Consider the following 26,641-nt stretch of genomic DNA (forward strand, 5'->3'; position numbering starts at 1 on the left):
TTGTAAGTCTTGAAAAGCTATATGATATAATATTACTATCTCAAAGACAACAGCGAATAATAATAATAATAATAATAATAATAATAATAATAATAATACATTTCAGAGACTTGAATTTTCATGGCCAAATAGACTAACCCCCTGAGGGTGGGGAACGCACATGAATAATACACCCACTTATCCCCTGCCCGTCGTAAGAGGCGACTAAGAGGGGCGATCATGGGGTGATATACCTAGAACCATGAAACTACTTGTGATTAGTACCATTACGTCAGGAACATCATGGGTCGACGTTACTTATTGTTAGTACCACCATGTGAGTAACACCCTGGATCTATGATAACTAGGAACAGTACCATTATGTGAGGAATACCACTGGTCTGGGCGTTGCTTGTGATTAGTACCATCGAGTGCATCCCATCGTGCAGGGGAAGCGGGCGCTCGGCTGCACAGACTAGCGTCTAGCGGGAGAAGGTGCCGAGCGCTGCGCTCGAATGTGTTGGTTCCACTATGTTCAGAAAGGGTCTGCGTTACCTATGAGTAATACGAGTCTATGAGGAACTCTGTTTCGGCTGTGGTTGGTACCATAATGTTGCCTATGATTAGTACCGCTATGTGATTAATACCATGAGTACGTAGCCTTTGATTAGCACCACTATGTGAAGAACACCACGGGTCCCACTCTGTGAGGAACGCCATGGATCTGTGTTACCTGTGAGTGATTCCATTATGTGTGACATACCATGGGTCAACGTTACCCGTGATCAGTACCACCATGCGAGGAACACCATGAGTCTACCTTACCTGTGATTAGTACTACTTGTAGGTGGAACACCATTGTTCAGTTTTACCAGTGGTTAGTACCATTGTGAGGGGCCGGTGACCTGGATTTTGGACCCCTTTGCACAACAAACATCATCTCAGAAAATAAGGCATTGTGAATGGGATCCACTGATGGTTTTGGATTCCTGGGCATTTTTTCATCATCATTCGTTTTAGATTCTAGTCAGTGGATACATTATGAGAGGGGCTGCCTAGCCGAGGCGGTAAAGGCGTGCTTGGTTCGCTGGGAAGGACATGGGTTCGAATTCCCATCAGGAAGTCGTAAAATTTAAGAAACGAGATTTCCACTTCCGGAAGTGCGCATGGCCCTGAGGTTCACTCAACCTACACCAAAAATTAATACCGGGTTAATTCCTGGGAGCAAAGGCGGCCGGGCGTAGAGCTAACCACTCTACCCCATCAAGTGCCAAGGTTACGGATAGTGGAAGCCTTTACCTTCCACTCCTGTACGGAGATGACTTTGTTTTTGGATACATTATGAAGTTGTAATTACTGCTTCATTTCGTTGAACCTCGTACTATTATGGGCCGATGAGCTAGCTGTTAGGTTCCCTTTAAACAACAATTATCATCATCACCACCAAAGATTCAAGATAGTCTGCACTTGAGCGGTTATTCTCCTTGTCTAAGCATTCTTTACAATAAAGGATGGCATTTGCTTGTTTGCAGGACACTGTGAAGAAAGGAAGGAGCGTTGTACTATAAATCTTAGCCATGACAGCTGATTTAGAAAAGGGACGATACAACACTGGACTGAGATATGTAAAACGAATGGAGCATGAGCACTTTAGGCACGCTGTTGTCGACCGTTACCTGATTTGCTCAAATTATTATAAACTACATCACCATTGGGAATATTAGACTCAGAACTAATAATTTCTGGCACTTCCTGGTAGGAAGTCCCGTGCTGTTTTGAGAATGTAATGGAAAGGTGACTCATTGGCAAATTTTTGTTTCGTATTCCGACCAACTTGAATATTTATCGGCGATGTCTCCCAGGTTCCTTACGGACTCTCTAAATGATATTGGTGAACTACTGAACATAATTATGTCTTGTAGGTTCATGAGATTTATAAGTACCAAGTATGTTGGCTTGTGATTTTGACGGGCTTACTTTCAGGCAGGGTCTGCCTTACGTATGTGTAGTATGAATATGAGGAACTCTATGTTGGTTGTTCATGGTACCATAATGTGTGACCCACCGTGGGTCTACATTGCCTATGATTAGTACCACTATGTGAGCAATAACATGTCTTCGTTTAACTTAAATTGTTTTGCTATATTTCCTTTTATTATACTCGTATGTTATTGCGGGATAATCTGTTCAATATGATTCTCGGTGATTTCATGTGAGTTACTTACCAATCAGATATCCAGAGTGCATTCACCTTCCACTCTCGTACAACAAAGTTCAGCAAACGAAGAAGTGACGCTTCAAATACAGACCAATATAAAGATAGTTTTATCCGAGAATTCACTTCATGAACGAACTTGATCGTACAGCTCTCCACGTGGCAAGGCGTTTCTAGCCACTCAGAAGTGACTTTCCATGTGGAGGGACACGCTTTGTTTTCACTGGGATTGTAAGTTCAGCAAACGAAGAGACGTTTCAAATCAGATAATCGTGAATTCGTCGTGGTAGATTAATTACACATCATGTATTTCTCTCTTTGTAAGCTCTATGCATATGCAGTGATAGTTATAGTTATGAAATAATACATATAAATACACGTGTACAATTTTATTTTTGAAAAGAACATTCTTCTGAATTTATTATGCATTACAAAATAGAACTCTAATATTTCAAGGATACATCAGAAGGGTTAGGTTGACATTACTATTAGTCAGACACATTTTATTAATTATGGTAATGCACTTGGTAGATTATAATTGACATTTTCCGAGTATATTTTCTGAAATGAATGAAATCATTGAAGGTACATGTAAGAAACGTATTTTAACAGAAGTCCAATGGCGTATGGCTTTTAGTGCCGGGAGAGTCCGAGGACATGTTCGGCTCGCCAGGTGCAGGTCTTTCGACTTGACGCCCGTAGGCGATCTGCGCGTCATGATGAGGATGAAATGATGATGAAGACAACACATACACCCAACCCCCGTGTCAGCGAAATTAACTAATGATGGTTAAATTTCCCGACCCTGCCGGGAATCGAACCCGGGACCCCTGTGACCAAACGCCAGCAAGCTAACCATTTATCCATGGAGCCGGACATTTTTAACAGAAATTCAACATTATAAAAATAAATGATCTTGCTTACTTAATTACTTGTATGGAACATTGCTGTGGAAACTTTGTCGTACAGTATGTGTCATATTTCTCATATCATAGGTCAATTTGTTCACCTCTGTACTGTAGTGTTTAGTGTGATTAGCTACCACCCTTGAAGGCCCGGGTTCGATTCCCGTCTCTGCCACAAAATTTGAAAAGTGGTACGGGGACTGGAACGGGGACCACTCAGCCCCTTGAGGACAAATGAGTAGAGGGGGAGGGGGGATTCGATTCCCATCTCAACCATCCTTGAAGTGGTTTTCCATGGGTTCCCACTTCTCTTCCAGGCAAATGCCGTGATGGTACCTAACTTAAGGCCATGGCCGCTTCCATCACAGAGTCTTAGCCCTTTCCTATCCCACCGTCACCATTAAGACCCATCTGTGTCGGTGCGACGCAAAGCAAATTGTAAACAAAAAAAAACAAAAAAAAGAAACTAAGGTCAATCGTTCATAAGCTTTGTAACTAGTGTTAAGCCAGTGTCTGAATAAAACAAACTCAAAATAAATCGTAGCATGTTTATTTCACCAGTCTTCATACACGTATTCACTCCTAAAATGCTTGCGGGCGTAGGCGATACAACTTAACTCCGATATTTAAAAAAAATATTGATAATGCGGTGTTTCCTCGAGAAGTGTGGCTAACCTTTTGAGGATGCTTTCTTCCTCCAGTGTTGTCCAAACTTTCTCAGTAGTGTACAGTTTATATTTGGAAAAGGTTATTTTGGATGATGCGGGGTTACGAGTGGATTTCTGAAAATTTTAGTTCATTTGACACCAAGTGGCATTTGTTACGCTTTTGTGTTGGTGGATTTTTAGGGAATTTTCTACACCATTTCGCGTTTATTGGAGAAGAAGTCATCCTTCGTCTTGTGGTAGATGCTGTAGAGATGTGATTATATAAAGGATACTTAACAGGAAGCACTAAACAATATGATCAGGCGTCATATCTGAAATGGTGATGCCCAAGAAATATATCAACCTGTGTAGCGCCGAAAGGATGCGTCTACAACCTTTTTCCCCATATTCAAACTAGTTCGAAGCTTACATTTTACTCTGAAATCCTCTTCTCCTCGTTTTTCCCCTATCCCTGTTTTGTTGGTTGTATTAAAGTCACGTTTAAGCGATCTCAGACGGTGTTATTAATCTATTATTTTTCTGCTCCACATTTCGTTCACTGTTTTCCTTTGGGTGTAGTATTCTCCTTGATATCAAGTGAACGTTGATTCACGTTCTGGTTAGGATAACTTCCGGATACACTTCCATAGTTATTCCGCCAGTCGTTCAATGGTCCTCCTGGAGGAAAGTTATTCATCATACCATTGCCTGAAGGGAACTGTGACAGTCCAGCGATGTTGTCGTTGGGATTGTACCCGTAATTCCAGTTAGTTGGTTGAATCTGATTCATTCCATTTGGATTCGGAAGCGGGTAAAGATAGTTTACTCCATTGGGATATGGATTTTGGTAGTTGTACGCGCTGGGAGGATTATAGTAACTGCCTGGACCGCTGTTTACTTGTCCAAATGGTCCACTCCAGCCAAGGCCTTGACCTTGTCCAATCCATCCAGGGCGTTGGTCTTGTCCATTCCATCCAGGGCCTTGGCCTTGTCCATTCCAGTCAGGGCCTTGGCCTTGTCCATTCCATCCCAGGCCTTGACCAACGTATATTTGTCCAGGTGGTCCGTTCCAGCCAGGGTCTTGACCGATGTATACTTGTCCAGGGGGTCCATTCCTGCCAACGTCTTTACCTGTGTTTGCTTGTCCAGCTGGTCGATTCCTACTAGGGTTCCCTTGACTGTTCTGGGGAAGGGGATTTGCTCTAATAATCTCAACCATAATCAGCAAAGGAATGAGCGATGTTACGCTGATGATCTGAAAAAGAAAGAAAATGCATGAACAACTCATGTTTGTATTTTGAATTAGGATTTGTTCTCTTCTTCCTCACTCATTCAACACATTCACAGAGAAAGAAATTAACTTCATGAGAGAGGAAACCAGACGGATAAAAAAGATAGGAAACGGGTATCTTGTATAAAATTTACTGACGACTTCGAAGAACTGGCAGAAACGGAGAAGGAAATGGACATAATGCGTAACTCACTTAAAACTGTTGTTGTTGCTTGTGGTTTATCGCCGTACCAACAAACACAGGTTTATTGACATCGATACGATAGGAAATGCCACGGTCGCTTCCTTCCAACTCCTAGCTCTTTCCTCTCCTATCGTCGCCATAACACGTATCTGTTTCGGTGGGACGTATAGCAAATAGTAAACAAAACAAAAAGAAACATAAACAACTGTTAATTAAAATTTCCATTGTTTGCGGACCGACAAAAGCGGAAAAGCGGCTATAGTTGGCAATTTGAATAGTACGTGCCATCAATTTAGATCTGGCAGCAACCAGGGCTGCCCATACACACCTAGTAGTTTTTCTCTAGAGATTTCGATCACTATCTCGTGACCTTCCCGTCGGAAGGTGTTCCCCACACTCTCTTCGTATGAAATTTCTACAAGGTGTTTTTTCTGTTGGAAAATCTTCGACCTACTACGCTGGCGTAGCAGGAGAAAAGGTGATACTCTCACGTGACGCGTCTCAATTGGGGGATAGGGGGCCCTGACCGGCTTGCCGGCGGACTTGAGCGACATAAAATAGCTCTCGCGCACCAAACATGCAACCCTCTGTAAGAGGAGGGGCACAGACGATCCACAGTGTCCCCTGCCTGTCGTAAGAAGCGATTAAAAGGGACGACCAAGGGGTGATTGACTCAGGACCACGAGACTACTTGTAGTTAGTACCATCACGCGAGGAACACCATGGGTCGCCTGAACTTGTGAATAGTACCACTATGTTAGGTACACAATATATTTGTGATGAGTGGCAACCGAGGATGAATCAGTATGGATTTTACAGTACCCGTGATTAGTAGCACTCGATGTGGAAAACCACGGGCTTACGTCGCCTGTGATTAGTACGATTGTGAGAAGCATTACGGGTCTGTGCGTTACCTGTGATTAGTACCCACTGTGTGAGGAACACCGTGGGATAGTACGAGTCCCTGTAATTAGTACACCTATGTGAGGAACACCATGGGTTTGCGTTGCCTATGAGTGGCGTCGTAATGTAAAAACACCATAGGTCTGCGTTACTTGTGCATATTACATTTCGTGTGAGTAGTAGCACAATGTGTGGAACACGTTCAGTCTACGTTACTTATGATTAGAACCGCTACATGAGAAATACCATGGTTCTACTTTACTAGCGATAAATACCATTATGAGGCGCCGTTGATCTGGATTTTGGACCCCTTCAGACAACAAGCATCATCGATTCAGGATTGTGCTTGGGAAGCAGTCCCTTGATTAGTATACTATATCTTTTTATGATAGTTTCTGGGAAGGTGGGGCATTGCGGGTCGAATCCACTGATTGTTTTAAGTTCATAATCATTGTTCATCTTCCCTTTGTTTTGAATTCTATTCAGGGGATTCCACTATAATTATGTTTAACTTTCAATATTTTGAGCTGAATCGGCTGATTAACTTAAATTCATATTCATCTGAAAAAATGAAATGGCGCATGGCTCTTAGTGCCGGGAGTGTCCGAGGACAAGTTCGGCTCGCCAGATGCAGGTCTTTCGATTTGATCTCCCGTAGGCGACCTGCGCGTCGGGATGAGGATGAAATGATGAAGACGAAACATACACCCAGCCCCCGAAGCAGCGGAATTAACCAATTATGGTTAAAATTCCCGACGCTGCCGGGAATCGAACCCGGGACCCCTGTGACCAAAAGTCAGCACGCTAACCATCTAGCCATGGAGCCGGACTCATATTCATCTATTCATTCTTCATCATCACGTTTTGAATTCTGGTCAGTGGATGAGTTTTGGACTTTCAAGTTGTCATTACATTTCGTCTGATATCGTACCATTTGATGGCCTAGCTGTTAGGCCCTTTTAAACAACAAACATCATCATCATCGAGAATCTTCGAAGAATATTTTGAAATGAGTTCGTTGGTAGTAGGCATACTCGTGTAAGAATGGGGGTGTATACAGTAAATTCAGCAGTCCTAGCAACATTGACAGAACGTTTTGTTTCAGCTGCTAAACATGAGGGTGCATTTCATGTATACAAGAACCTCGTTCATCCGGATTAGGTGGGACCGGAACTGATCCGGATTATCGAAAATCCGGATAATCCGGAAAAGTAAAATAAACAAAAAAACAAATACAGTACATGTTATATAATATATTAACATAAGTTGTGCAGTGATACCATTCTTCAATTGTACAAAAGATATAAGAACAGTTTTCTTACATTTACGACTCTGTTTTATGCACTAAAATAATGTGTGAGCTTTTTATGTTTTACATTTGTATAGTGTTTGCGCGCAGCTCGACCCCCTGCGGGTGGGGGACGCACATGTAGAGTACACCCGCGGTATCCCCTGCCTGTCGTAAGAGGCGACTAAAAGGGGCGACCAAGGGCTGACTGAATTAGAACCATGAAACTAATTTTGAATCGTACCATCACGCTGGGAACACCATAGGTTACCGGGCGAGTTGGCCGTGCGCGTAGAGGCGCGCGGCTGTGAGCTTGCATCCGGGAGATAGTAGGTTCGAATCCCACTATCGGCAGCCCTGAAGATGGTTTTCCGTGGTTTCCCATTTTCACACCAGGCAAATGCTGGGGCTGTACCTTAATTAAGGCCACGGCCGCTTCCTTCCAACTCCTAGGCCTTTCCCATCCCATCGTCGCCATAAGACCTATCTGTGTCGGTGCGACGTAAAGCCCCTAGCAAAAAAAAAAAAAAACTCCATAGGTTGCCTGTACTTGCGAGTAGTACCACTAAATTCGGTACGAAATAGGTTTGTGATTAGTAGCAGTAAAAGCCTGGCCTGGTGGATTGCAGTACCCGTGGGTCGTACCCATGTGTGCAACACCGCGGGTCTGGGCGTAGCCTGTGAGTTGTGCCACTATATGAGCAGCATCGTGGGTCTGCGTTGCCTGTGATTAGTACCCACTATGTGAGGAACACCACGGGAATACCGGCGCCCGTGTTTAGTACACCTAGGTGGGGAACCTTCTCGGTTTGCGTTGGCTATGAGTTGCGCCATTGTGTGAGACACACCATAGGTCTGCGTTACTTGTTCGTATTGCAATACTTGTGAGTAGTACCATCTTTTGTGGAACACCGTGAGTCTTCGCTACTTCTGATTAGTACCTCAACATGACACATACCATGGTTCTATTTTACTCGCGACATGTACCATTCTGTGGGGCCTTAGATGTGGATTTTGCAGCCCATTTAAACTCCAAGCATCATTGTGCTTTATAAGTGGTTCCTTGGTCGGTAATAACATTATTTTCGATCTGTTTTGGGTCCGATCCACAGTTTTTTTTTTGTTTTTTGTTTTTTGTTGGTTTCATGTCCATTCATTCATTCTTCATGACATATTTTATTTTTATTTTGGTCAGTGGATGCCTTTGGAATTTTTGTTTAATTCATTTCGTACCATGAGGGGCCGATGACCTTCGATGTTAGGCCCCTTCAAACAAGCATCATCATCATCATCATCGCGCGCAGCTCGATCACGAAGACGTTTCACTAACAACAGTTCTGCCGGAGTGGTTTCAGTCTGGGATTCTAAATAGGCCATCAATTTGTCCAGCTGCATTGTTGCATCTGATGGAGCGCCGGTTTCATCTTCCAGTTCACCATCATTCTCGTAATTACCAGCCGAGGAACAAGAGACAATAATTTGTTCATCTGTCATTATGCCGTAGCCTGAATTACAGTCGTTTTCGACCAGTCATTTACGTCTTTCACATCTACGTCCGAGCATCGGGAATGCGTACAAATGTGTCAAGGAACTCAGAGGAGTCCACGGTTTGCCATTCTCAATTCCAGGCGAATGCCGGAACGGTACCTTTGATAGACCGCGGCCGACTTACTTCCAATTCCTGTCCTTTACTATCTTTGGCAGAAAGACATTGCAAGAAGAATCGATCCAGTGAAAGAAATACTGTACAAGTAAGAATAATTTTTTTATTATTTTCCATCCGGATTAACCGGAGATCCGGATTAATGCGGGCCGGATAAACGAGGTTCTTGCGTATTCCTGATAACAACTGGATAATTTTAAACAATTAGAATACCAGGGAGATAGCGCAGTTTTACCCCGGCCTATCGTGTAAAAGATAATTTTTGTCACCGATAACGATAACGTGCCCTTGTCCTTCGATTTATGGAGATATCCTTCCAAGTAAGAAGGTATGTATCATGATTATAGATGTCTTAATTTGTACAATGGATCTTTCACGTATAAGGCTACGGGGTAGCGTAACTCAGACGGCCGAGTGCTGACTAATCCCAGTTATACTTCAAGGTGTTCAAACACGTCAGCCTTGTGTCGGCACGGTAGATTTACTGCGGGAAGTACCGAACTGGTACGACGGTCAAAACATTCCAAAGATATCTTTATTTCATAACGGAAAGTCGCGGTTGAACTCGTCCGACGGGTAGTTGGCAGGTGGAGGGAGGAATTCCCGAATAGTTACTAACCTAACCTCCCACCCGTCAACAACTGCCACATTTGTCTAGACTCAGAGTCAGTTCTCAGACAATTTCAGTGCAGTGTAGTACTAGTAGAAGTGAACAATATTTCCCATGTTAAGTGATAGGGGCTTTAAGTTAGTTGTTTTTGATGGATTTAAATATTCAAAAGGTGACAAGACAATCGGGTCAAAAGTGGCGATCCTAACCTAACCGAAACGCCACTAAATATATAAAGGGCACTAGGAAAGTTTTGCAATACGCAAAAACGGTTGGCTGGACACCCCTGTTATGGTGAGGGATGAAAAGAGGGGTGAAAATCGGTCTAGAAGACAACAAGGCGCAACCTGCACACCAGTTCTTACCAAGCAATGGGACTGAAAGCAAGTTGTCAGTGTGGTCTAAAGGTGAATGTCGCGCAGTTATCCGCTACAGTTTTGCTCGGGGATTAACTGTTGACTAGTGCCTGGAGGAAATGACTCCTGTGCTGGGGAAAGACTGTCCACATCGGAAAACATTTTTTCGCTGGTACAAAGAGTTCCAGAGGGGAAATTTTGGGATTGAAGACGATCCTCGTTCTGGGCGACCGTCTAAATCAGTGAATGAGGAAAATATTGAAGCTGTGAGGAAAATGTTGCAGCAAGAGAGGCGGTTGACATATCGGCAGGTAGAAGAGACCCTCCACATCCCTGCACCAGCTATTCATTCAATTCTATACGACCATCTCCATGTTAGAGAGGTTTGTTCCCTTTGGGTGCCCCATTCACTTCCAGAGGAAGAAAGGGCACATCGAGTGAAATGGTGTCAAGAAATGCTAAAACAGTTTGAAAATGGGACTTCGAGTAACGGCAATAGCATCGTTACAGGTGACGAAACTTGGCTTTATTATTACGATGCCCCAACAAAATCCCAGAACAAGGTGTGACTGTTTGAAGATGAGGGTACTCCTGTGACTGTGCGAAAGTCAAGGTCAGTGAAGATAAAGATGATTGCAGTATTTTTCACTAAACGGGGCATCCTGACTTTGGTTGTCCTAGAAACACAAAGGACGGTTACTGGGAAGTGGTACAGTGAGACCTGTCTGCCTCAGGTCATCCAGGCTCTCAAGCAGCTCCGTCCAATGTCACGGCTAAACACTTGGCTCTTGCATCATGACAATGCTCCAGCACATCGTGCTAATGTAACAATGAATTTTCTTGCCAGATCAGGGTTGACTGTGCTTTTTCACCGTCCATACAGTCCTGATCTTGCCCCATGTGACGTCGCACCAGAAGTTAAGATGAAGCTGAAAGGGCGGTGTTTTGCATCCGACGAGGAGCTTCTGGCAGCATGGGATCAAGAGTGTGAAAATGTAACCGAAGAAAAGTGGCAGAGTTGGTTCAATGACTGGTTTCGACGTATGGAGAAGTGTATTGAGTGAGGTGAAAATTATTTTGAAAAAGTCTAAAGCGTTCACTCACATTGCAAAACTTTCCCAGTGCCCTTTGTATTTGCTATATTGTCCTGTGTAAATTTATTGGGACAGTTGGTATAATATATGAGTGGACGATAAGGCTTCTTCGATCCAAGGAAGAAGTTATATGACAAGGCCGAAAGGCTGCTACATATTTATATTTGCGATATTGTCTTGTGTCATGTTATTGGGACAGTTGTTATAATATATGAGTGGACGATAAAGCTTCTTTGATCCTTGGTTTTGATATTTTAGCGTCGGACCAGTTTGACCTCACTAATTGGTTGATCTCCAAATTCCTATAACCATCGGACAAATTCGACAACACACATTTACTGCAATGTATTTAAAGTGGACCCCGTGTGATTGGGGGACGCAGATGAAGAATACACGCGCGGTATCCCCTGCCTGTCTTAAGATGCGACTAAAAGGGGCCCCACAGGCTCTATCCACTGATTGTTTTTGTTTCACGATCATTTTCTCAGCACTATTCGTTTTAGATTGTAATCAGTGGATACATTTCGAAGTTTTAATTTGCATTTTCCCCCTGTGGGTGGGGGCTGTAGAATAACACCCACAGTATCCCCTGCCTGTCGTAAGAGGCGACTAAAAAGGAGCCCAGGGGCTCTGGAATTTGGAGCGTGGATCGCGACCACCGGTCCCTTAGGTGAGTCCTGGCATTGCTTCCACTTACTTGTGCCAGGCTCCACACTTTCATCTATCCTATCCGACCCCACTTGGTCAACTCTTGTTGTTTTCGACCCCGATGCTATTAGGTTTGCGAGGGCTAAGGAGTCTTTCATTCTCACGCCCTTCGTGGCCCTTGCCTTTCTTTGGCCGATACATTCATTTTTCGAAGTGTCGGGTCCCTTCCATTTTTCCCTCTCATTAGTGTTATATAGAGGATGGTTGCCTGCTTGTAATTCCTCTTAAAACAATAATCACCACCACCACTAATTTGCACTTCGTTACACCTCGTACCATTAGGAGCCGATGACCTACATATTTGGCCCTTTTAAACAACAAACATTATCATCACTAAGTGGCATTCGTTTTAGAAAATAAAATGTCTCCACAAGAATGACACAAATATATTAAGGATAACTTCACACTTTTCTATGTCTGTACGAATAAAAATATTATTTCTAGTTTTATTTTGCCTCTATCAGAGTCCCTTTCACTATCTCCCCATTTGTATTCAAATACCCTTCATTAGAATCATCAAAATGTACGGCGTTTTTTATTTTGAAAGTGATTTAACGTCGCACTAACACATCGAAGGTTTTCGGCAACCCAGGGATGGGGAAGGGTTCGGATTGGGAAGGAAGTGGCCGTGGCCAAAATTACCGTACAGTCCCACATTTGCCTTGAGTGGATATGGGAAACCACGGAAAACAATCCTAAAGCCTGCCGACGATGGGATTCAAGCCCATTATCTCCCGAATGTAAGCTCAAAGTTTCGCGACCCTAACCGCGCGGCTTCCACTTACTTGTGCCAGGCTCCTCACTCGCATCTATCCTGTCCAGCCTCCCTTGGTCAACTCTTGTTCTTTTCCGACCCGTGCGATGTTAGAGCATTCGAGGCTTAGGGAGACTTTCATTTTCACGCCGTTTATGACCCCTGTCTTTCTTTGTCCGGTACTTCATTTTCCGGAATGTCGGATCGTTTCTTCTCTCTCTCTCGCTCTCTCTCTCTCTCCCCGCCCCCTCCCCACCCTCTACCCCTTGTAGGCGGGTGAACGCAAGGTGCCTGTCGTAAGCGGGGCGACCAAGGTATGATGAAATTAGTACCATAAGTATATTTGCGATTAATACCATTACGTGCAGAAAACCATGGGCACACATTACTTGCGACCAATACACCTTGCGAGGAAAACCATGAGTTTACGTTACATAGGAACAGTATCATTATGCGTAAAACGCTACGGGTCTGGGCGTTGTTTGTGATAATGCTCATCGCGTGTGTTCCACCGGTCGGTTCCAGTATGTTCGGAATGGATCTGCGTTACCTATGAGTAGTACCACTTTACGAAAAACACCGTTGGTCTACGTAGTCTGATTAGTGCCACTAAGTGTGAAACAACACGTTTTTGACTGCCGCCAGTGATTATTACCACTATGTGAGTAAAACCATGCGTCTGCGTTGCCTGAGAGTAGTAGTACCATTTTGCAAGGTACGCGGAACACCATGACTTCGTGTTGCTTGTGGGCGTTGCCATAATGTGTGATGCACCGTGGGTCTACATTGCCTCTGTTTAGTACCACTCCGTGAGCAAAATCATGAGTATACTTGGCCTTTGATTAGTTCCACTAAGTGAGGACCACCACGGGAATACCGGCGCCTGTGTTTAGTCCAACTATATGAGGAACACCAGGGAATACCGGCGCCTGTGATTAGTCCCACTATGTGAGGAACACCACGGGATTACCGGCGCCTGTGATTAGTCCCACTATGTGAGGAACACCACGGGAATACCGGCGCCTGTGATTAGTCCCACTATGTGAGGAACATCAAGGAATACCGGCACCTGTGTTTAGTCCCAGTATGTGAGGAACACCACGGGAATACCGGCACCTGTGTTTAGTCCAACTATATGAGGAACACCAGGGAATACCGGCACCTGTGTTTAGTCCAACTATATGAGGAACACCAGGGAATACCGGCACCTGTGTTTAGTCCCACTAAATGAGGAACACCACGGGAATACCGGCGCCTGTGATTAGTCCCACTATGTGAGGAACAACAGGGAATACCGGCACCTGTGTTTAGTCCCATTATGTGAGGAACACCACGGGAATACCGGCTTCTGTGTTTAGTCCCACTATGTGAGAAACACCAGGGAATACCGGCCCCTGTGTTTAGTCCCACTATGTGAGAAACACCAGGGAATACCGGCCCCTGTGTTTAGTCCCACTATGTGAGAAACACCAGCGAATACCGGCCCCTGTGTTTAGTCCCACTATGTGACGAACACCACGGGAATACCGGTGCCTGTGATTAGTCCCACCATGTGAGGAACACCAGGGAATAGCGGCACCTGTGATTAGTCCCACTATGTGAGGTACTCCAAGGGAATACCGACGCCTGTGATGAGTCGCACTATGTGGGGAACACCACGGGAATACCGGCGCCTGTGATTAGTCGCACTATGTGAGGAACACCACGGGAATACCGGCCCCTGTGTTTAGTCCCACTATGTGAGAAACACTAGGGAATACCGGCCCCTGTGTTTAGTCCCACTATGTGAGAAACACCAGGGAATACCGGCCCCTGTGTTTAGTCCCATTATGTGACGAACGCCACGGGAATACCGGTGCCTGTGATTAGTCCCACTATGTGAGGAACACCACGGGATTACCGGCGCCTGTGATTAGTCCAACTATATGAGGAACACCAGGGAATACCGGCACCTGTGTTTAGTCCAACTATATGAGGAACACCAGGGAATACCGGCACCTGTGTTTAGTCCCACTAAATGAGGAACACCACGGGAATACCGGCGCCTGTGATTAGTCCCACTATGTGAGGAACAGCAGGGAATACCGGCACCTGTGTTTAGTCCCATTATGTGAGGAACACCACGGGAATACCGGCTTCTGTGTTTAGTCCCACTATGTGAGAAACACCAGGGAATACCGGCCCCTGTGTTTAGTCCCACTATGTGAGAAACACCAGGGAATACCGGCCCCTGTGTTTAGTCCCACTATGTGAGAAACACCAGAGAATACCGGCCCCTGTGTTTAGTCCCATTATGTGACGAACACCACGGGAATACCGGTGCCTGTGATTAGTCCCACCATGTGAGGAACACCAGGGAATAGCGGCACCTGTGATTAGTCCCACTATGTGAGGTACTCCAAGGGAATACCGGCGCCTGTGATGAGTCGCACTATGTGCGGAACACCACGGGAATACCAGCGCCCGTGATTAGTCGCACTATGTGAGGAACACCACGGGAATACCGGCGCCTGTGATTAGTCGCACTTTGTGAGGAACACCACGGGTCTGCGTGGCTTGCTTGTGGTATCCTTACGATGAAACACCATAGGTTTATGTTACCTGTGAGTGGTGCCACTGTGTGTATCATACCATGGATCTACACTACCTGTGATTAGAACCACCATGAGAAAAACACCATAAGTCTAAGTTACCTGTGATTAGTACCACTGTAGGAGGAACAGTATGGTTCTGTTTTACCAGTTATTAGTACCCTTATGAGGGGCCGATGGCCTAGGTTTTATGCCATCATCAGGACAGTCGGCGGTGAGGTTCGTACCCTCGAGTCTCTTGAATGCAGAGCTTGGCTTCATAACCGTAGCGCTTTAACATGCGTGGCCCTCCGCTCGTACGATCCAGTGTACTTTTTTTGTATGTGTACTTTATTTCAAACTCTGAGAAGGTTGGGTCTTGATTGGAAGGACAGATGTTTGCTTTTTAACCTGCATAGAGCCCAAAGCACAGAAATAAACATCAATGGAATGACAAGAGAAACAAGAATAAGATGAGGAGTGCGGCAAGGCTGTCCCTTATCACCTCATCTGTTTACTATTTTCATACAATTAGCTATTAGAACAGTGAAAGAAAAACCAAAGGGATAAACTTTAATGGTAAACAAATTCATAGTATTCGCTTTGCAGCTGATATTGCATTGATAGCTGATTCAGAGCACAAAATGACTAGGATGTTCGGTATACTAAACAACACGTTAGAGAAGTTCAGGCTAAAAATAAACACAAAGAAAACGAAAATGATGGTCGTTCAAAAGAAGAAGACTGAATTGAAAAAAAACACGTTAAATTAGGCTGTGCAAAATTACATCAGGTTAAAGAATTTTGTTATTACCAATGATAATCAGTGCCTGACAGAAGTCAAAAGAATAATTGCTATGGCAAAACAACTGTTTCAAAGCAGGAAAAATCTGTTGTTAAATAAGCACGTAGGAATTGAAACCAGGAAGAAATTTGTTAAAACCTTTGTTTGGAGTGTGCTAACTTACGGTTGTGAGACATGGACTTTGGAAAAAAGGCAAAATCAATACTAGAAGCTGCTGAAATGTAGTTCTGGAGAAGACTGACAGGGACTAGTTGGACAGAAAAAAAGACTAATATCCAAATCTTGAATGACGTTAATGAGAAACGGACCTTAATTTAATTCAATAGAATAGAGGAAAGCTAAATTTCTTGGACACGTCCTACGACACGACACCTTTCTCCAGAATGTCTTCGAAGGAAAGGTCCTAGGGAAGAAGTCGAGAGGAAGATCACGTCTCTCATACCTTAGGAACATAATCACTCGGCTGGGTTTTGCTTCCTGTGTCACGATGGAAAGGACTGCTGAAGACCGTGGGATGTGGCTGCAGCGACAAGGCTTAGCCTTTAGATAATGGATGGATGGTACTTTGTCTTCATACTTCTGTCTTCGAATAGGTACTCAAAATTCGAAAGTTCAGTTCAATTTGTCTGTCTGTCTGTCTGTCTGTCTGTCTGTCTGTCTGTCTGTCTGTCTGCATAAACTCCCTGTGGGTGGGAGACGCGGACGAAAAATACACCCACAGTATCACCTTCCTGTCATAAGAGACGACTAAAAGGGGTGGCCACGGGATGATGACATTAGAACCATGAGAATACTTGTGATTAGTACCATTTCATGCTGACTAGTACCACCTTGAGAGGTAAACCGTGGGTCTACGTTACATAGGAGCAGAACGATTATGTGATGTACACTACGGGTCTGGGCGTTGTTTGTGATAAGTGTCATCGTGTGCAATCCACCATCTGCCGGGCTTAGTGGCTCAGACGGCTGAGGCGCTGGCCTTCTGACCCCAACTTGACAGGTTCGATCCTGGCTCAGTCGGGTGGTATTTGAAGGTGATCAAATTCGTCAGCCTCGTGTCGGTAGATTTAGCGGCATGTAAAAGATCTCACGTGGGACTAAATTCCGGCACCTCGGCGTCTCCAGAAACCGTAAAAGTAGTTAGTCGGACGTAAATCAAATAAATAACGCTGTGAGCTCGCATCCAGGAGATAGTGGGTTCGAATCCCACTGTCGGCAGGCCTAGCTTTTCCGTGGTTTCCCATTTTCACACCAGGCAAATGCCGAGGCTGTACCTTAATTAAGGCCACGGCCGCTTCCTTCCACTTCCTAGCCCTTCCCTGCCCCGTCGTCGCCATAAGACCTATCTGTGTCGGTGCGACGTAAAGCAACTAGCAAAAAAAGAAAAAAAAGAAAAGAAAACATTCTCTTGCTCTGAGGCGAATGCTGGGACAGTTCCTAGAATAGGCCACGGCCGCTATCCCCCTAACCTTCTCTGCACATCTCCTTCTCCGATTCAAATTTTCTGGCCTGAGAAACGGCGTCACCGTCTAGGAGGCCCGCCTCCCCCTTCAGGGGACGAATGAAAACATTTAGTAGTAGCCGTGAGAACACTTCACATATTTTTGGGGATGGGTGGGGAAAATTTTTTCATTCCGAACCCGAATAGGGTACGGTGGTCCTCGTAGACGGTAGCGCAGTCTCTCAGGCCAGAGAGATTCGTAGCAGTGGTGAGATTTACGGAGAAACTAAGGTCGAAGTGGCCGTTGCCTATACTAGGAACAGTCCCGGCATTCGCTTTAGTGCAGGAGAATGGAAAACCACGAAAAACCATTCTCACGACAGTTGACTGTGGGGACCAGCAACTTAACATCTCCCGAATGCAGAGCTGTAGAACCATAGTAGAACCGTGACTATTGGCAAACCGAAGCTTACTCAGATATATTTGAAGCGAACTAAACGTGCAGAGGTACCTACATTGTACGTTGAACTTAGGGCACTTTAATTTTCACAAATATGGATTGGGATGGAAGCGAGTTTTATTTAAATTTGCTTTACGTCGCACCGACACACATAGGTCTTATGGCGAGGATGGAATGGAAAAGGGCTGGGAATAGGAAGGAAGCAGCCATGGCCTTAATTAAGGCATATCCCCAACATTTGCCTGATGTGAAAATGGAAAACCATGGAAAACCATGGAAAACCATCTTCAGGGTTGCCGGCAGTGGGGTTCGAACCCATATCTCCCAAATTCAAGGTGACAGCTGTTCGACCCTAACGTACGGGTAATTCGCTCGGCAAGGAAGCAAGTGTGGCCTTAGTTAAGATACAAACCCCTGATATTATCCAGGAATGATAAGACATATTTAATAGAAAATTACAATACTCGAAAACGACATACCAATTAATGAGAGACAATTTAGATTTTTGTTGTTGTGTATTACAACTGCTTTCGTCACACCGACACAGATAGGTCTTGTAGCGATGATGGGATAGGAAAGGGCTAGGAGCATGGAGGCGTCTAGTAAATTCACAGAGGCTAGCAGAGTGAATGCTGAAATTCATGACAGTCTACAATGAAGATGTATGTAAGTATGAATGTATTTTGTGTACTTAGTAGATAATGCAGCTGTTCCCGAATTAACTTTAAGTAAGGAATAATAATAATAATAATAATAATCATAATAATAATAATAATAATAATAATAATAATAATAATAATAATAATAATAATAATAATAATAATAAATGATGATGAAAAAAGCGCACATTATGCATGGAAATGTTAGCCACTCGTTGCAGAATTCTTTGAAGATATCGTTCTCTTCGTGCACAGAAAGGTGGGGTTTCTATAAAATTATCTTTGACACAGCTTTTGAACGCACTCAGCTGCTGCAGAATGCTATACTTCTCTCATAGTGAAAAGGGAATGGAAACAGGATGCTTGATTCATGAGTGTTATACATCAAAAGTTTATTCGAACAATCTTTTTCTACCGCTTTTTCCCACACCTGTGGGATCGCGGGTGCGAACTGTATCACACATGTGGATTTGTCCCTGTTTTACGACTGGATGCCCGTCCTGACTCAAACCCTATATGGAGGGATGTAATCACTATTGCGTGTTTCTGTGGTGCTTGGTAATGTAGTGTGTTGTCTGAATGTGAAGAGGAGAGTGTTGAGACAAACACAAACACCCAGTCCCCGGGTCAGAAGAATTAATCATAGGCGATTACAATCCCCGACCCAGCCGAGAATCGAACGCGGGACCCTCAGAAAGGAAGACCAAAACGCTGACCATTCAGTTAATGAGTCGGACAAAGTTTCTTAGAACAATAAGGAAAGAAATAATTAGATCACACCATTCATTCAGGATGGAAGAGTCATCTGGATTAAATAAATTGACTGATGGGTAATCGTTTTAAATGGAGTGCCACAAAAACACACTTATAGAATAAATGTTGTAGTAAACTCACCGGAGCTAGTGCCATGGCAGCGGTGGTAGGAAGACTACAGGCAGTCACGTTGCTGTACGGTTATCGCTGTGACACTGGCCTTCAGTGCTGATACCGCCATAGTTCTTATACTGGCCATTAGCTGACTCACGAAAATGACCACTGATTGGGGAAAATTTGGTTCATCTTCGATATTTTCTGGATGAAATAATATATTTCTTTCCTAATAGACTCACAAGTTCAAGGTGATATTCAAACAACCCGATGTGTACTCTGCAAATTACTTTTCTAATAGTACCAGTACTCCTTTGCAGTAGTAACTGGGATATATGTAAATTATCTAACTTGTATGTTAAATGAATTAAATACCAATACAGCAGTAATAATACATTATTATAGTTTTATACAAACAATTAATATAGTAGATAAATAAGTTTAAATAGTAATATATTATTATTATTATTATTATTATTATTATTATTATTATTATTATTATTATTCAAGTGGTTTAACATCTCACTGACACAAAGAAAAATTTCGGCTACGCGAGGATGAGAAACAGCCGGGATTCGGAAAGTAACGTCCGTGGCCTTAATCAAGGTACAGTAAAGCCTGGTGTGAAAACTGAAAGAAAAAAGGAACACCACTTCAGGGCTGTTGATGGTGGGAATTGAACCCACCGTCTACCGAAAACAAGTTTCAGCTTCTTGATCCAAACCGCAAAGCCAATTCGCTCGGTAATAAAGCCCATATTTTCTAACGGTGATGAATATGCCGAAACGCATTTAATGGGAGGCAAGCAATAGTCTGGAAATTTACAACAGGCTTTCAATTTAGAGTACCACTCCTCGGAAATGATAGAGCTAACGTTCCCCGAATCTAATAGCGCCGTGACGGGTTCGTTATTCACTCAATTTTAAGAAATGGCACGTATCCTGGGGTCTTAGAAGCAATTCTAAGGCATTCCCTAGGATCTTCAAATGACAAATTAGAGGAGGTTTCTTCCTTGAAGGATTCCATGCCTAATTTAACGGGGGCTGAGCCTCAGGAAGCTGAACATTGGGACTGAGCCGATGACCCTAGTCACTTCCTATCGCCTGAGTTAGTATAGGCAGCACCAGAAGTTGAACAGGACGGTGTGCTGTTAAGTGAAGTGCAATTCTTGGCTAGATCGGAAGACGACCCGCACTTAAAACAACCTTGGAACGGGCCTGCTCAGTTCCTTGTTCCACTAGATTTTACCAAAGGACACTTATTCCTAAGGTGTTCAGTCGATCCGCACGCGTAACACTAGCGTGTGGGGAATATTCGGCGAGGTGGTGGCCGAGAAATGTTAGATGACGGAGGCGGTTCCCTGTCGACTCATAAAGTGTCAGCGTGCCTCACTCTTTAGTCTGTCCGGCTCCATGGCTAAATGGTTAGCGTGTTGGCCTTTGGTCTCAGGGGTTCTGGGTTCGATTCCCGGCTGGGTCGGGAATTTTAACCGTCATTGGTTAATTTCGCTGGCATGGGGACTGGGTGTATGTGTCGTCTTCATCATCATTTCATCCTCATCACGACGCGCAGGTCGCCTACGGGAGTCAGATCGAAAGACCTGCATCTGGCGAGCCGAACTTGTCCTCGGACACTCCCGGCACTAAAAGGCATACGCCGTTTCATTACTCCTTCGTCTGACACTCACATTGCCTCGAGTTCCGAGAAGGTTTGGGTTCCAGAGGCAAAATATAAGTACGACCTATAAGATTCCCTCTACAATGGTTTGCACAGTTTGATCTTATGGAAAATGGGGATCAAATACACTACCCACAGAAAGTATTCGTACATCAACATTTTAACGTATACCTTGTATATTAAACTCCATGAACTAATACAAACACATCCAGTGGGACAAATGTGTACAGGAAAGACACCTTGCTGTACAACTGGTATGAGATACACAGCGCTCAACGTAATAAACAAATAAACTCATCTTTTAACACAACAAAAAAGTATTCGTACACTACTAGATAATTCAAACACTGCCTAAGTCTTTGTTCATACACAGTCTTAATACTTTGTATGCATGCCTTTAGCTTTGATGAACTGCTCCAGACGTCTTGGCACTGAGTTAACTAACGTTTGGTGTACCCTTCAGATATGTTGGACCATGCATCTGAGAGTATCTCTTTAAGATGTTATTTACTAGTTGGATGGAGTTTTTGCACTTCTTTGCCCATATGATCCCTCAGGTTCTCTATGGGATTGAGATCTGAACTCTGCGGTGGAGTACAACAACCATTCACAGGTTACCATGGCACAATGTTTAGGATCATTTTTCTGTTGTAAGGGGAAGACTCCTTCCAGATGAAGCTTGTATGACTGCTGCTTAAATTATAGCGCAACACATCTATATACTTCCTGGCGTCCATAATACCATCAGTAAATGCCAGGTTTACCACTCTATTCGCAGCCATGCAGCCCTAAACCAACACATTCGCTCCTCCGTGTTTTACCGTGGGGATTTTGTGTTCTGGTTTAAGAACGGTGTTTTCGCCATACCTTGCTGCTCATACCAGTTCTAAACTGTATAAACTTCGCTTCGTCAGAAAAAGTAATAGTGTTCCAAAAGTCCATTGCCTTTTTATTATATTCTTTCGCGAACTGGAAGCGTTCCTGCCTATTTCTTTCACTTATAAGTGGCTTTTTTTCAAGGAGATCTAATGCACGGTTTCGTACTGTGCAATACATTCCTTATAGTTTGCACACTCACCGTTCTGTTGGACCTTGAAGCGAGTTCTGTAGCGATGGGTGCAGCACTTCGGAACGGTTTCTTTCGTGCCGAAAGCGCAATATTGCGTCGCTCCCGTGATGTCAGCACTTTTGGACGACCAGATCTGGGTTTGTTTCCTGTTTGTCCGCTGTGCTGGTATTTATTAACTATTGAACTCACCGTTGTAAAGCTATTGCCGAGTGGTTTTCCAACTTAACGATAACTTTTAACTTGTTTATGCAGTAACAATATACTCTCGTTGACTCAATAGAAGTTCCATCGTCTTTCGCCCCATACTAAATAACCTTGCGGCAACGACAGCACAGTGATGACTGAAGAGATAACAACCCCTCCTGCAGGCACAGTAGCCTAAACCTGTGCGACAACTTATTTTACCAATCGCAAAGACAGTACATCCGCACTGTACGAATACTTTCTTGGCGGCACGATCTGCAGTTTGTATACAGTATCGAGCCGATCATGTTACATTTTTAAATGATCTGTCCACGAACCTGCTACGAAGGCTTAGCAGGGGGAGAGGTGGTACTCCCACGTGGCGCGTCCCAGGTGGCGGATAGGGGGGTCCTACACGGCTTGCCGGCGGACTTGAGGGAAATACCTCTCGCGGACCAAACACACTACCCCCTGCGGGTGGGGGACGCACATGTAGAATACACCCGCGGTACCCCCTGCCTGTAGTATGAGTCAACTAAAAGGGGCGACCTAGGCGCGGACATGGATTGCGGTTTGGTATAATGTGTTGGACCTCCTGTGGATGGGAGGGGTCGAGTACATTCACAGGTAATCCCTGCCTGTCGTAGAAGGCGACTTAAAGGGTCATGTGGCCATGGTCCCCTCTTTATTTTATTATTATTTTTCCGAGGGTGCGATGTAGACCATTTCAAAATTTTGATGTGCGTGCTGCCCGGAGATGGGCCTCTTACGTGTGCGATTACGCCCGCGATTAAGCCCGCAACTGTCCACCCAGGACCATTGCGTGGTGGGAGCGCCATGTACCTTGGCAGTAGTATCCGCCTGACAACACAGGTCCCCGCACAGCCGAATGCCAGAAGGACGTATTATTATTAATTATTTGTTTTCTCTATATTTAGTGCTCTGTACACGCTATGGGGTACATGCTATTGCGGGGGACTGGAGGAAGGGAGCCCAAGTGCTCATTGCCTCAGTCATCCCGTATTAGGCATCGTCCAACATCGGACCCCGGGCAGTACCTGCTACGACCAGGTGGGTATTGCCTTGGCTGCTTGGTTCGGCTACAGAGACCCCTGATCGGAGTGGGTGGCATTCGAGGAGGAAGCTTTCGGGAATGGCTTCCAAACGAAGTCGTCCTTCTCAAGGTGGTCCCCCACCTAAGTCTTTAACTTTTGCTTCCCTGAGGGGTTCAACTCCCTGGGAACATGCGCAGCGTGAAGGAATGGGATCCAGCTTCCCTAGGTTTCTGGTCGCTACCAGAACCGATGGGCATGATTTTAAGCTGGTGAAGTCGATCCTTTTTAGTCGACACATCGAAGGCGTTTACGGCGAACTTGAGGACCTTAAGAAAATGCCCAACGGTAGTTTGCTTATGAAGACTCGTACAGCACTGCAAGCTGATCAGTTGCATAAGTGCGACCACTTTGGCGAAATCCCCGTCAAAGTGGAGGAGCATAAATCCTTGAACCTGGTTCGCGGAGTCATCTTTCACCGCGACTTTATTTTGAACACTGACGACGAGTTGATGGAAGACATGAAGAACCGTGGCGTGACACACGTCCGGCGCATTACGCGCAAGGTCAACGGTGAATACGTTGCCACTGGTGTCTTCATTGTCTTTTTCAAGTTGTCAGTGTTACCAGAGAAAGTCAAGGTAACAACTTATCGTTGCGATGTGAGGCCGTACATCCCGCCTCCTATGCGATGCTATCAATGCCAGCGATTCGGACATATGGTCTCTCGCTGTTCGAATCAGGCTGTATGTGGTACATGTGGACGAGTAGCTCACGGCGCGGAGGAGTGCACAACTCCGTACAAGTGCACTAACTGCTCCGGTTTTCATTCTCCTCGGGATCGGAATTGTCCGACATACCTGAGTGAGAAGAAGATCCAGGAGATCAAGACCCTGGATGGTCTTTCCTGCCAGGAAGCGGGCCGTAAGTTTAATTCCACGAATACACCTGCCCGTACACTCGACTAAAGCATGATAGCTCAGAGTCTTCCAGATTCGTCATTTTCAACATCGTTACCTGTGCTGATCGCTGCGCCCAAGGCGACTGTTGCTGCTCCCAGCGACGTCGCAAAGAGTAAAAGCTCGAAGGAGGGGACCACCCCACATTCGACCAACCAGAAGTCTGTGCAGGCTGGCAGTTCCCAGCTGGCACAGCACGGGGGGAAGACTAAGTCTCCCCCCCCCCTACGAGGTCGACGAAAGTCGTGCCCCAGCCGGCGGAGGCGGCATCGTCGACCAGGGCTGGGAAACCATCTCCCAGCCCGTCTAAACCAGAAAAAAAGAAGGGGAAGAAGAGTGCCCGTCCTGAGCGCTCTCGGACTTCCCTGCGAAGGAGATTAAATGCCCCCCACCTGAGGGGTATGAGACTGCGCCGGGAGGTACTCCTGCTCCCAAACCTGCGGGCTCTCCTCGTAGGGGACCACTTCGCCCCCGAAAAACGTCGAAGTTCTGGGCGGCATCCCCGCCGTCTGTTGACGACGAGATGGATGTCGCGCTGTCCACTACATCTACGGATGTAGATGTTGATAGTCTTTAGGTTAGTGAGCATTTTATCGCTCATAACCTAACACTACTTATATCGTCCACACTATGGAACTGTTACAGTGGAATTGTAACGGTTATGACAGGCATCTTGCTGAGTTACGTCAGCTCATTAGTGAGTACGCAGCGAGTATAGTCTGTATTCAGGAGACCAACTTCAGACCTGGTCATCGTACGGTCTTGAGAAATTTTAGGCTATACTCTACAGAACGATACTACGCTCACCGGGCTCCCGGTGGCGTTGGCATTTTTGTACGTTCTGATACCTACAGCGAAGGGGTTCCATTAAGAACCCCGCTCGAGGCTGTAGCTGTTCGCGTTTCACTGCCTGTCATAGCAACAGTGTGTAATGTTTATTTTCCACCAGGCCAGCATCTTAATATAACTGATGTCATTGATCTCATACATCAGCTTCCACCTCCCTTCCTTTTATTGGGAAATTTTAACGCCCATCGCCCCATGTGGGGCTCTGAGGCGCCTTGCCCCCGGGGAAGAGAGCTGGAAACATAAGCAACAGAGCTGGATTTATGTATTTTGAACACAGGGGAACCAACTCACTTTAGTGTACGTTATGGCACGTATTCTCGCATCGACCTAAGTCTATGCAACCGAACATTGGTTCCACTGTTTCGGTGGAATACACACGATCTCTGTGACAGTGACCATTTTCCCATTATCCTTACTTTGTTGAAGCATAAATCCGTCGAGGCTCCCCCTCGTTGGATTCTTAAACGTGCTGATTGGGCAAAGTACTCATCACTAGCTGTCTTTAATGACGATATCAGGCGGACTGTCGGTGAGGAAGTAACTTATGTCACCCAAGTTATTCTTGCTGCTGCTGTGGAGTCCATTCCGTTCTTCTCGGGGACTCCTCGCCGAAAACTCGTTCCCCAGTGGAACGATGAAATAGCAGCAGCCACCACAGAACGCCGTCGCGCTCATAAACGTTATCGTAGACAGCCTACTGTGGCCAACTTGGTAACATTTAAGAAACTCCGCGCTAAGGCGCGAGTTCTTATTCGACAAAGTAAGAAGGCTTCATGGGAGAGATATGTGTCGTCCATGACGTCACATACTCCATCATCCCAAGTGTGGACGAAGCTTCGACGGATTTCGGGTATTCTTGGATCATCTGCTGAACCGGGAATTTCCATTGCAGGCAGTGTCGCACTGACCCTCTTACGATTGCTAACCATCTCGCTAGTCATTTCGCGGATGTCTCCGGCTCCGGGAATTACCATCCTGATTTCCTACCTCTGAAGCGGGAGGCAGAACGTCATCACCTTAGTTTTGCCACCCAAGCTTCAGAGGACTACAACGTGCCCTTTACGGTGTGGGAACTCCGTAGCGCCTTAGCGCTTTGCAAGGGCACGTCTCCTGGACCGGACAACATCTATAACCAAATGTTGAAACACCTTAGTGATGATAGTCTCCTATATCTCCTTCGTATGTTCAACCGAATCTGGATAGAGGGTGATTTTCCGTCTCAGTGGCGAGAGCGCATAGTCATTCCTGTCCTCAACCCTGACAAGGATCCTATGTATGCAGGCAGTTACAGACCAATTTGTCGTACAAACTGCCTATGTAAGCTATTTGAGAGGATGGTAAATCGCCGACTCGTGTGGTGTCTGGAGAAACAAAGACTCTTGTCCGAGTACCACTGTGGTTTTCGAGCCGCTCGCTCGACTACTGACCTCTTGGTACGCCTGGAGAGTTCTAT

At 45.1% G+C, this 26,641-nt stretch overlaps 1 protein-coding gene across 1 annotated transcript; it reads right to left on the reverse strand.

Annotated features, from left to right (window-relative positions):
- Positions 1-2,581: 2,581 nt before the first annotated feature.
- On the reverse strand, positions 2,582-19,534 carry LOC136872470 (uncharacterized). Its single transcript, XM_067146283.2, has 2 exons — positions 19,427-19,534; positions 2,582-5,001 (listed from the first exon to the last, which is right to left on the reverse strand). Exons 1-2 carry the CDS (start codon positions 19,439-19,441, stop codon positions 4,303-4,305), a joined length of 714 nt encoding a protein of 237 aa, XP_067002384.2. The 5' UTR covers positions 19,442-19,534; the 3' UTR covers positions 2,582-4,302.
- Between the last annotated feature and the right edge of the window lie 7,107 nt (positions 19,535-26,641).

Source organism: Anabrus simplex, chromosome 4 (genome assembly GCF_040414725.1).
Source record: "Anabrus simplex isolate iqAnaSimp1 chromosome 4, ASM4041472v1, whole genome shotgun sequence".
NCBI classification, from domain to species: domain Eukaryota; kingdom Metazoa; phylum Arthropoda; class Insecta; order Orthoptera; family Tettigoniidae; genus Anabrus; species Anabrus simplex.